General features: G+C 41.5%; 1 protein-coding gene across 2 annotated transcripts in view; it reads left to right on the top strand.

The window, feature by feature from the left end:
• Positions 1 to 10,639, top strand: part of rerg (RAS-like, estrogen-regulated, growth inhibitor) — a 51,403-nt gene extending 40,764 nt beyond the window's left edge. For both annotated transcript variants that reach the window (XM_086268680.1, XM_086268681.1), the window contains exons 4-5: positions 6,165 to 6,238; positions 8,709 to 10,639. In XM_086268680.1, coding sequence (XP_086124806.1) covers positions 6,165 to 6,238; positions 8,709 to 9,119 — 485 coding nt within the window. In that variant the 3' untranslated portion in view covers positions 9,120 to 10,639. The remainder of the gene's footprint in view (positions 1 to 6,164; positions 6,239 to 8,708) is intronic.
• Positions 10,640 to 13,108: the final 2,469 nt, after the last annotated feature.

The following is a 13,108-nucleotide window of genomic DNA, read 5'->3' as shown; positions in this document are numbered from 1 at the left end:
AGAATTACTGCCGCAATGGGGGCTGCACTCCATCTATCTCAGTATGCCTTCCAGTAGCTATTGCTCACCATTCATCTCCATTTATTATCTACCTATTTATCTGGATCAGGTTTACAAACAAGCTCAGATCTTATTCCCTGCAGTGAATTGTCCCTTTTCAGCCTAGATGTACGAAACAGCCCAAGCAGAGCTATCTTGTGCATCTTCAAAGGCAGATTTTATTTCAGGGGACAGTAGATTTACTGTGACTGCAAAAAATTCAGGCTTAGCGAAGACAATTTTCTGCAGGATAGAAATGCAGAAATGCAAAGCAGGAGATGAAGCATCGCTGAATATGTTTCCAAACCAACTTCATTCTAAGCCAAAGACTAGAAAATATGGTGAAGCATGTCTTCCCTTTGGCTTCACCTGCACAAGTGCCGAGGTAGGTCTCCCCTGCAGAATTGGTTTTCCCTTCGTGGGGAGCAGCGCTGGGCTCTTCAAATCACGGACAAACAGTATCCCACAGTTGTTTATGTTTTTAAACCCATTTTGCACAGAGAGGCATTTTTTGAAAAATGCATTGATGGCAATGTTGAATATTATTACACATACAGTAAAATAATCACATCGTGACGCCTCTGCCTTTCTAAATGGAGGGACGGTAAATGCATGTGTATATGCAAGCGTGTAAAACCTGCAGATAGTCAGATTAACAGTATTTTGTCTCTATCTGCCATTCTGCAATTCATCTCATGTAAACAATAACGTGGCGCACAGCGTGACGTGAAAAAAGGCACCTACCTTTGACGTTGCGTGACGAACTCTGTATTCTTCGTCCACACGTAAACGGGAAAAGGAGTTTTAAAATATCTCCGTTTTTAGTGATTTGAAACGCCGTTTACATGTGGACGAAACGGCTGCATGTCCAAAAATACCCCTGTAGGCGTGGACGTAGAGTAATAGAGTTAGTAGTTTACATTCTTTCTACCTGTAATTTATTGCAGGTTACTTGTATTTTCCTAATTGTTTACTAAATGCTTGAGGTGTGAAAGGAACCGCAATGGAGCAAAATATGGGTGTGTGTGGTTGGAGGATGCGTGCGTGCGAAGGGGGGGCGCGAACATTTTCTTGTAAAACAAAGGGGGGCCTAGCAAAAAAAGTCTGGGAACCACTGCTTAACACATTAAATTCATATTCTCAGAATCATGTAAATATACGAACATGTGGGCATCTCCAGATATGATCAGTACTTGAATGAAGAATGAGTGTGCTTGTGTACCTGCGCGCGCGCGCACACACACACACACACACACACACTCTTGCTGTTGTTGTGTTCGTGCTGGATATGATGTGATGTGACGGAGGAAGCATACATCTGACTGTGAAACTGCACACTCATTAGCTAAAAGACTAAACTAAGGTCCAAAAGGGCTAATTTTATGAATTAATACTTTTTCAGCTCTTAACTTAGCCCATCGTGTGTGTCAGCATGCTTGTAGTGGGAAAAAAAAAAAAAACAAAAAACTGTGAGTTCTGATAACTAAGAAAGAAAGCACTTTTTGCATTCGCTGCATTTTTTAGCTTTTACATATAAAAGCCTGCACATCCAAAGAAAGAAAATGTGTGGCAAGAATTTAATCTCTTTTTTTTCATCTCTAGTTAAGGAACCAATCATTGAAGAGAATTAAAAGATGCAAAAACAGGAGTAAAAAAAAAAAACAAAAACAAAAACCAAAAAACGTGCAGATCTCTGTATGTTTAAATTCTCGGCTGGTAGCAACAGAGACTGAGTTTGCAGAAACACTACATGGCTCTCATTCCCAGCAGCACAATGGGAACCAACAACACTTCAGACTGCACATGGCCACAATATTGCAAAAGTTATTTCTGTCTCTGCACACCGTCTGGTTACAGATTCTAATCTCCTTTGGCTCACAGAAATAAGATAAGATAACCTTTATTAGTCCCACACGTGGGAAATTTGTTGGAAATTAATTAATTTGGGAAATTAATTGTGTGCTACCGCGACTGTGGTTTGGCATGACAACAGCAGCTCTGCTTTATATTATATCACACGGCTTTTTTGCTTGCTCATGCTCTGCACCATTTTCTCTGGTTTGTTGGAGCAATTTATGGAAGCGCACACTGACAGAGTTCATCAACAAACTGGATGGTTTTCACTGTCGACACTGAGACTTTTTTTCCCTGCCTGATCCCAAAACAGCGTAAAGCAGCTGTTTGCACTGTCATTTTTGTTTCTTCCCAAGACCCTTACAAAGGATGGTGAGCCTGCTTAAATCATACCACCAGCACTGCCTCCTGCCAGTGCTTTTATCAACAGATACACTGGGGTGTGGACGTGGACAGATTGGGAGCTGACAGGGAGCTGGCTCCTGAAATAGGCTGTCCCACGAGGCACAGCGTGACTCTGGTTCTCCTTAAGGAGGCTCCTTGTGAATGCAGCCAAACAGCTGCGTCAGTTGCTTCCTCCTCTGGCTCCCTGTGACATTTCATTTACGTCACACAACACAATTTATCCCCCCCGGAGAGGTGAGCACACCTGGCACACAGCAGAGGGGGCCTTGCAGGACCTGTCATTTTAAACTCTCTCGTGAGATAGAATCTGAACATCAGTCTGACAGGTCCTCTCCATCGCTTCTTGGCTTGGGTTTTTAAAGTAATAAGACCTAATCTTTTTTTAGTCAGAATAAAACATTTGAAATACAGCATTTAATTCGATTGAAGTGATACTTTAGAACTTATCTTCAAAGCTTTTCTTTTAATACGTACTATGAAAGTTCTTTTCATTGGTATCAAATGTGTAGTGCTTTAGGTTCATAGAAAACAGTCTTATGTAGTTAAAACCAAAACATAAATAAATCAAACACCTTAACCTTTTCAATGGGCCCCTTTTGGTGTGTTTTTGACAAACGTCCAGTGCAGTTGTGTAGATCACTCCCTGGAAATCGCACTACTTGCCAAATTCTAAAACTTAACTTTCATTTTGTGGAAGTGGCTGGACTTCCAGGGTATGTTGGCTGGTGACTGAAGGATGTGTTTCTTTTTTTTTTTTTTTTTTTTAAATGCATTGTATACTTGGACACAGTGGCAATAGAAGCAGATTTCTGCTTTATTAGTCTGAATTCACAGTGTACAGTGAAAGAGGAAAAAAAACTATGACTAAAACTACGCTCCTGGTTGTGATCCTGACCTGTCATGGTCCATAAAGACCTTGGAAGTTTGAGGACTGTAGTGAAATTAAAGCCGGCACAGAGCTCCAGGAATAATCTAAAAATAACTGCCCTGCTGAAAGCAGTCCAGGGATGCACACGAAGATGATCTTGAATGAGAGACTGGACAGATTTTTTTATGTTTATGGGACGATTCCCAGAACTTTTACAACTATCATGCCAGAAGAATCAGTAAATATATAAACAGAAGCACAATCGGACTTTGTAGTGTTACAAACTGTTACACAGTTTAGCTGGTTTGAAGTTCATTCCTTCCAGTGTGGGCGCAGCTTTCGTTCCTGTGTGTCATGTTAGCGTGTTCCTCGTGTTTGTCTAGTCTGAAAGGTTCAAACACTCAGTAACAAAATTCTGCAATGGCTTAAATAAAATGCACACTGCATTTTTATGACGTTTGGGAGCAACAAACAAAATAACATTTCAAATTATGTCTAAAGATGAACTGCACAGTCTTTGTGACTGGCACATGGAGTACTTGCTCATTTTAGACATTGGGACAAATGAGTCAGGAATCCTGGACCTCTGTGTACATGATAGCAGAGGTAAGAGATTTTTTGTGAAATCACTCAGAATGCTAGAAGAAAGCATCGGTTTAAGCCCTGTCATGGAAAATGTCATGCGATGGAAAATCCCGGCAGTTTGCCTGCACAAAAAAGGTTTCAGGGAGCCTCGATCCTGCCTGCGAGGTGTTTACAGATGGGATTTTATGACAGCGAAGGGGGGCGGGCAGATAACCTGCTCTCTGACTGAGGTCAAATGAAAGGTCACAGTCACAGTTCACACCTGTGCCGGCAATACAGAGCTCTCATCCTGTTTTTCAAATCACAGAGAGGCGAAGCTCAGACTGTTTTCAGGTCATTGCAAGAGTCAAACTTCACCCTGCAACCAGGAGAGTCTGACAGCATGCTGGGAAAAACCTGTCCCCAAAATGTAAGCAGAAGAGAAAGAGTGTTCTCTCTTCAAGCTACTCAGCATCTGTCTGAACCAGGCAAAAAGCAGTTGTTTTGACCTAAAAATGATGCTCTCCCATCTCAGGCATGAACATGTTTAATACATGGTTCCTCAAAAACAAATGTGGTGCCAATGACAACTAGCTAATGTCGCTAAAGGGAAGCTGTAAACCCAAATGCCTTTGCTCTGACTGTGTCAAACAGGGGGGATTGCACTGCCTGCCTGGCTTTTATCATCAGCAAACAGAGGGTCAAAGTGTAAAGAGGTTTATGACCTGAAAGGACTAGAACTAGAAAATGACCCCATGGTAACTAATAAACAACCCACTGTTGCAGATGAGCTACAGTTGCAGTCATTTTAAGGGTGGAGATTCTGTTTAATTCAATTTTATTTATATAGCACAACACAACAGCAGTCGCCACGAGGCGCTTTACTTTTTTTATTTTATTTTTCAGCAAAAAACATAAGCTTAATCCTTTCTGGCTCCTTAATTGCCAGAAAGGCTAATATGTATTTAGATGTAAATGCGTTAATAACGTCTGTTTAAACACTTTTCAATAACTATTTTCATGTTACCTTGAAATAAAACATCTCCCTCTGCTGTTGCTGCAGCTTACTGCAACTTCTACACGTGTGTACAAAATGTGCACGGAGTACCGGTGTCTGTTACATGCAACTTTGCACCTTAACCAGATGCTTTTGGTAGCCATCAACAAGCTTCACATCATTAAAGATGCATGCATTCCACCCTGGGGAAAAAACAGTCCCAAAAAAAGCATTAAAAGCCTAAAATTCCCATGACAGTCATCATGCACATGAAGAGTGTATATTAACGTCTGATCACAACCATATATTACTAGCTGGCTAGTAGCATGTAATCATGTTCGTCACTCTGACTGGCTTTTTGTGATGCCCACACTTCTAAAACATTTGCAGTGAAGTCTAAGGAGCTTGAAAAGAAAAGCGTCTGGACTTCTTCAAGCTGCTTGAATGAGAGTTGAAATGTCTTCAAGCTGCTTGAAGACGTTTCAACTCTCATTCAAGCAGCTTCTTCAGTTCTACAGTCAAATGTGGAGAGTCCCAGATTTAAGCCCTGTGGGAGTGTCCCCCCCAAAAGGGACATGGACCCCCTATTGATCCTCTACCTAATCACACAAGCCAAGGTGTGAAAACGGGTGTAGGTCACAACCAGCCAAGGTTCCTGGTGAGCTCACTGAGAAGCCTAGCCCCACCCTATCATGTGATTTCCTGAGGTCAGATGGCCCAGGATGTAAGTGGGCGTTAAGGTGTCTGGGAAAGGCTCTCAAAACTGGATTATAGATGGCAGACAGTTGGTGTCGTAAGCCCCGCCTCTGTTCAAAGATGGTCGCTCACAGTAGACATAGATGGCGTCTTTCACTCCTCTTTCAAACCATCTGTCCAAAATGGGAACATTTTGGCTGAGAACTTTCACAGACATTTGCAGTACATGTTTGTTTTTTTGTCACATTATGTTTTTATAACTAGCATGAGAGTTTGGAGCCGTCACTTTGAAAGGTATCTGCTATGTGTTTCTGATGTGTTGCGCGTTGTTTTAAGAAGGCTACAGTGATGCAGTAAACTGCGTCAGTCCTGCAAGTTTCCTGAAACTTCTCACCAGCAGCCCTGTCACCAACATATTTTAGATAAAATTACAGCTTAGATAAGATGCAGGGTTTTAGTGTGAGTAAGCTTCTTGCAAACAGTAATCATCACTTTTATGTGTCATCGTCTGAATATTCAAAAGAGTAGTAGGTGGAATTATAATCACGAATGAAAAGAGTATTGCAAACACATTGAAAATCTGCCCGCCCTCACAGTGATACTGATTTGTTAACTCACAAAGAATACATAACGATGAGTTCCACTCCCATGTTAGGAAGTGTCAGTTTTCCAGTAATGACTCACTTTAGTTCTTTTTTTGAATGCTGCATAAAATATTTCCTCACATTTTTTGCCTTGCAGAATCAACATATCGTCATCAAGCCAATATCGACGATGAGGCTGTCACCATGGAGATTCTCGACACTGCAGGCCAGGTGAGACAATTTGTCAGGTAACTTTTTTCAGTAGTTTATCGCCTATGTTGCTGTTTTTGATTACACCGGGTAGTCTCTGGGTGGTAGTGAGATCAAACATTTCATGGCATTTCTTTAGATGTTTGCACAGTTGCAGAGGCCCAGAAACAAGTTGGCAACCTCTCGGCAACTTCCGGTCACAAGGGAAAACTACTCTGGAGTGGTTCTGGAGGTTGCTGGCTGTCGTAGGGTGAAATAAGTTGCCAACAGGGTGCTAAACTAGTTATTGCCTTGTTCGCTAGCAGCCACCTGTAGTTTGTTTGGAAGACACCAGCTTGTCTTGAAACACTCCCCAACTAAGTATGAACTGGAAACACAGAAGGTACACCTCCAAAGTAAAGGTTTTGCCTTATCGCTGAAACCAACAACTTTCAAAAGATGCAACTTTTACTTTGGAGAAGTGTTTGCAACTTCAAGAAACCAGTCATGGGATACACATTTTTCTCTGAGTGTGACAGGTGTTTGGCTGGGCCTTTAGCAACTGATTTCAAAGACACTCAACCTCTGGAAATCACTTACCTACTGGTTGGGCGATACACATTTTTCTTAGGACAGATGTTTGCTGGGAGTCTCCAACCAGTCTCTAGGCCAGGGGTAGGCAACTCCAGGCCTCAAGTGCCGGTGATCCATGATCCATCACAGCTGATTTAAAGGGCTAAATGACTCCTCAGCATTTCTTGAAGTTCTCCAGAGGCCTGGTAATGAACTAATCATTTGATTCAGGTGTGTTAACCCAGGGTGCGATCTAAAACCTGCAGGACACCGGCACTCGAGGCCTGGAGTTGGGGACCCCTGCTCTAGGCCTTTGAGACTGTGACAAAGCCTTTATAACAAAACAAGCATTTATCCACTTTATGAATCATCTTCAGTCCTTATGCCAACTAACTGTCTGTAAAAAATAAAAAAAATAACAAGTCTTTCTGCATCATTCATTTTCACAGTTGTTTCTTTGTGCCAAAAGTAGGTGTACAGCCCACTGTCTATGTCGACTGAAAAAGTGTTTGTCAAGTGTTTTTCAACTCTGAAATGTACTTTAATTAAATATGAATGTGAATGAAATAGATGGAAAAGACATCATTCAGTTAACTTGTCCTCTGATTATTCAGGTGTTTTGAAGAATTGTTTGGCTGGATGTGAGAGTGGATGGCACTTAAAGATGTTAATTTCCTGGAGTATAATAGAAGTATTGCCAGGTTTGACCATGAGCGAGAGCTTGCGTAAGTCCTTGGGCTGAAGATAAATATGCTGCACTGCTGCGTAGGTGTTCTGCTGGCGGCTGATTTCCCCTGCGACACTTTAGCCAAGCCATCTCTCTCTCTTGCTCTCATTACAATGTAGTCTATTTTCAGCTGGCATTAGGATGAGGTCTGAATGTTTCCAGACACGACTTCAGTGAATGTCAGACCTCTCATTATTATTTATTTAGCATATTTGGATGTATAATTGCCGTGTGTGTGTGTGTGTGTATATATATATATATATAGTAAATGTGCCTTTTTAAAATGAATATTCATTAAATATATCTAATGTTTTCAGCACCATACTGTATCAGATATATATTGTTTGTATATTATGCACATGCAAAACATTTCCCCCCCCCCCATTCAGGTTCCTAATATTCTATTTTTGAAAAATCTGGCCACTCTTCGATAAATTGTTCAGCTTCCTCTGTCGGTAACTGTGAGATCAGAGCCTTTGGGCCTCCATCTAGTCCAAGCAGGTGTTGTGTGATCGGTCATGGATGATTCTGCAGCCACATGATCAAATTAAGAGCACATGCTCGAGTGTTTGCATTACACAGATGGCTGCAGAATTCAATGTAGGGCTTAAGAGGGTGTGGCAGAGTGCAAAGATAATGTTAGGAACTAAACATGATTCTTAGATCAGAAAGGACTACACGTCTTTTTATGTTTAAACACAAAAAGAGCTAAAAATGTATATGCATATTAAAGAAGCTGACTGCAGCCTGTTCTGTTTAAATAATATTTGAGTCAAAAATATTAAATGAAAAGTTTTCTTGGTGGGAAAATTAGAGAGAAACTACATTATCAACATAAATCTACAAACAGGAAAATGCTAATATGACTTTTACAGCTTCACTGGACCCAAAGGTAAAGGCAGCACATCTGAAATTCTCCAGCTGCTCCGTCTGTTATTTTTACCTGAGATTTTCTTTGGTTGGTGTTTTATGATAATTTTACAGTAAAAAAAAACAAAACAAAAACAAAAAGCTACAGTTGTTTAGCTTAATTTAGGAACTGGAAACAGGAACTGCTAACATGGATTTGTTCAGCAAAGTCTCTACAGACTTAAAGCGTCACACATAAAATAGATATGAATCATTATTACATCATCATTTTATTTAAAAACATGGGAAAATCTGTAAAACTCTAAATCAGCTTCAGCACCATGTGTCTTGTCTTCTTCTCAGGAGGACATCCAGCAGAGGGAGGGTCACATGCGTTGGGGTGACGGCTTTGTCCTTGTGTATGACATCACGGATCGGGGAAGCTTTGAGGAGGTGGGGCCGCTCCGAAGCCTCCTAGAGGAGGTGAAGAAACCGAAGAACGTTCCTCTGGTTCTGGTGGGCAACAAGTCTGACCTGGACCACGTCCGGCAAGTCGGTACAGAGGAAGGAGAGCGGCTGGCAGCCGAAATGGCGTGTGCCTTCTACGAATGCTCTGCCTGTGCCGACGAGGGCGGCGCTGTGGCCGAGGCGTTCCACGAGCTCTGCAGAGAGGTGAGACGCCGCAAAGCTGTTCAGGGAAAAGCCAGACGCCGCAGCTCCACCACTCATGTCAAACAGGCCATCAACAAGATGCTGACCAAGATCAGCAGCTAGGGAAGAGCCATGCTACCGCCTGATGACGGGAACAAAAATTGCTTTTCTCGCTCAAATGTTTTGGACCATCAGTGGACGATGACTGATTTAAGTGTGAAATGTGTTCTTCTGTTATTCTCTAATTGTTATTCGATGAAAAAAAATAAAATCCAAGTGCACTGTCTTTTCAGGCTGTAAGAGACAACGAATGACACTTGGCTTGGGAGCCATAAAAGATGATTTCTCATTAATAAAAAACTGAAATGCTTTTGGATTGAGATGACAGACATTGATGAGTCATGTCGACTAGCTAAGACAGGAGTGGGCAATCTCAGTCCACGAGGGCCGGTGTCCCTGCAGGTTTTAGATCTCACCTTGGGTCAACACACCTGAATCACATGATTAGTTCGTTACCAGGAGAACTTCAGGACATGTTGAGGAGCTAATTTAGCCATTTAAATCAGCTGTGTTGGTTCGAGGACACATCTAAAACCTGCAGGGACACCGGCCCTCGAGGACTGAGATTGCCCACCCCTGAGCTAAGATCACAAAGGATCAGGAACATGTCAAGGTTCTTAATTTTTTTCTTTTATTCTTTCATCAAACAAACTGACATATTAAACAAACCAGAGAGTATCCAGAAAATGATTCATGCACGCTCTCCTATTTAACATGCAGGGAATCCAAAACTTTGACATTGCACAGTAAGATTTAGAGTTTCCTGTTTCTATCTCATGTGCAGGGGGCTGTTGTACTATTCTGTCAGCAGCAGTCAAAGAACTTCAGGAGCAGAGGACTCCTTTTAGATAAACGTAGATCTACTGTGTTTCACTCATTTTGGTTCCAGACAGATCTACAAAGCTGTCCGTCTCTGTCTTGCAAGCAATCCTTACGATCAAGTCTACGATGTTCCTTTGACATTAGCTGTCAGGGTGTGTGCGTTTGTCCAGGACTCGTGAACTGAACATTTTTCCCCTCAAGGAACCCAAAGCACCGCAGGTTTGGAACGTCTTAAAGCTAATATGCATACAATATCTGTTGTTTTCTCTAAATCAGGGGTGTCCAACTCCAGGTCTCAAGGGCCGGTATCCTGCAGGTTTTAGCTCTCACTCTGGCTCAACACACCTGAATCAAATGATTAGTTCATTACCAGGCTTCTGGAGAACTTCAAGACATGTTGAGGAGGTCATTTAGCCATTTAAATCAGCTGTGTTGGATCAAGGACACATCTTAGGACACCGGCAGGACACCGGCCGGACACCGGCCCTCGAGGCCTGGAGTTGGACACCCCTGCTCTAAACAAAAGGAAGCACCATCACATACTTGGGATGTTCTTCACGGCGATAATGTTAATACTGTAAACTACAGCATGTTCAACAGAATATATAGCCTTAAGCACTGCTGTGTCTTAGGTGTGTACAGAACCAAGAGTCATCTATAATAGAATATACTGTAATTGTAGAAATGTGATATCTATGTGAACTTCTCTGATGAAACTAATCAGCTGTGCACTTACAATAAAAGACTGACATATCACACCAGTTTTTCCTGTTGGTCATAATTGATGCAAATGTCGTCAGTGGCTGCAGAAAATTTAAGAGAAGCACTTAAACAGTTTCAAATAATCATCACTGATTGGTACAGATGCTTCCAAGCAGATCATTAAAAGTCAGGATGCACACCATCAAATGTCACATTTACATATTAGTCTCCAAACACAAAATGCTGCTTTTATTTGTTAAAATTATGAAATATTCAAATGATGAAAGCCTGTATCAGCTGCGATCAAAGGGGATGGAGACATTGCTGATAGCTGACATTCGTATAAGTTCAAATCTAATCGTTAACATAACCATGGATTTTCAAATTAAAAGATGTGAATACGTCCAGTTCCAGTAGTTTTCCACAGTGTCTCTCTTTCATTAGAAGAAACCTTAATGATGTAACTCAGACGCTCCACCACAGCTCTTACTTTGGTGCTGTACTGCAGACTCTGGTAATGTCTCGACTTAGAGAAAAGGCTGTAAAACCGATGTTGATTAAGTCTACTGGCTCACATGAACCACAGTGGCTTTGTGTCCAACAACGATGGTTACCTCAAGTGCAATTTTTACACTTTAAAAAGAGTCAGTTTCTTCTCTTTGGCAAACCAGTTCTGGTTCACAGAACCAGATTCCAGCATCACTGCAACTGGGCAACAAAGCCTGACCCGTTTAAACTCAGTGTCTCAGCTTGGATTAGCATGCTTTTAATGCACCATCCTCATATGTATTTCTTCGTGTAGTACATGAATTTACAGGCAAGGTCCTGGCTCCTAGCTAACAGCTAGCTAGCTAGAACTAACATTATTGGCAGTTCTTGTTGGAGACAAAGTATCTGAATTTCAGGAGCAGGACCACGCCTCCAAACACACTCCTTCCGGTTCTTATCTATATATGTTCCCCCAGTTCTACAATCTGTTTGTTCTTGTTTACGTGCCCCACCCTCCCTACCCTTTTCAATTCTTTAACTTCTGTTTAGTGCATGGGGATCTGCCAGGTCCCGGAGCCGCCGCCAGTCCCCTTTCAGGCCTTCCCCAAACCGCAGCTCAATTCATGTCCAAGCCGTTCACCTTTATCTACTAAAATGCTGTCAAACCTAAAATGAGGACGTGGGCCAAGTGAGTGAACTAGCTATATACACCTTCAACAGGCTGTACATTGTTTGGTGTACACTTCCATTGTTGTATGTAGCCAAGATGGCAGTCGCTGAGTAATAAGGTGTTTCATGGGTAACATTTTAACCTTTTCTGTTTTTTGCACACCATCTGATACTTGCAAATTATCCATAGTAATGCTTAATTTTACCCACCACACATGCAATCTAAGCATCAGGTATAAAATTTGAGAACTGCCGCTTTTGCTGTAAACCTCTGGCTTACCAGTCAAATAGCAGTTTTCATTCATTTCTTTTCAGGTTTGACATTTTGGATATAAAATATAATTTCTTTTTGTACTATTAGACATTTACTGTAATAATTTTAATTTATCTTATTAGACTTGGGTGGAACGTTGCCATGCATTAAATCTTGATTAGTGTGTTTGTGACCTCCATGTATAGACTGATGAACAGTGATTTTGTGTCACCCTCACTGCAAATGCTGCCTAGATTAGTACACTAGGGTTCTTGTAGCGCTTTGTTTCAGCAGTTATAAAACATTTGTTATACCTGCTCTTGTTTTCCTGCAGTTCTAGATTAAGAAGGACCATGTCGAAAAGCTTTTCTTCCATATGCGATATAGCAGCCAAGAAGCTCAAAGTCAACACATCTTTGACATTCTCCTGTGTTAAAAAAGGAAACTTGTCACTGAGCACACCCTGTTACTTCAGACAGACTGTAAATGAAGCAGAAAGGAGTGGCTCAGCGATCTGGCAGATAATTACTACAGTGGGAAATCTCATAATAACCCAGGAAAGGAGCCACAGGGTTCCTTCTTATCCTGACCAGCAGGAGAAAAGAGCATTTTATGGTTTTGCCATCCCTGCTGTTGACATTATGAGCCATATTTAGTTACTTTTAATTTAGTGATTAAAGGTGATACTTCACTGTGAACTGGGACAGTGCATTAATAGGACTGAAGTCCACAGTTAAGCACAGGAATGTGAGTATTCAGTGCTGATTTGGAGTTGCTATTAAACCCACAGTGATAATAGCAATGATCTAATGCAGTGGTTCAAACCTTTGCTGGCATGCCCCACTTCACCACCCTGTGATCTAAGATGAACAGTAGTGAAATCAGCACCACAGCATCATCAACCTCTGTTTTAATCATCTCCCCTTAAAAAATTAAATTCACTCTACGTAGTTCCACTTTATATTTCTCTCCTGTTCACCCACAACTCACCTCACCACCGCCCCACAGTTTAAGAACCAATGTAACTAAACAGCAACAAGGCTGAAGCATTGGACTTCAAGATGCTAAAATCCATCCTAAAGCCGAAGGGAATCATTAATGATGATTCTTCAAACCG

This window comes from Aulonocara sp. 'chitande type north' Nkhata Bay, linkage group LG17 (genome assembly GCF_057382095.1).
Source record: "Aulonocara sp. 'chitande type north' Nkhata Bay isolate Kocher_YH1m ecotype deep benthic linkage group LG17, A_spYH_male_GT1.1, whole genome shotgun sequence".
In the NCBI taxonomy this organism is placed as follows: domain Eukaryota; kingdom Metazoa; phylum Chordata; class Actinopteri; order Cichliformes; family Cichlidae; genus Aulonocara; species Aulonocara sp. 'chitande type north' Nkhata Bay.
Note: the sequence above shows the minus strand (reverse complement) of the source record. Positions and strands in the feature narration are given on the sequence as shown.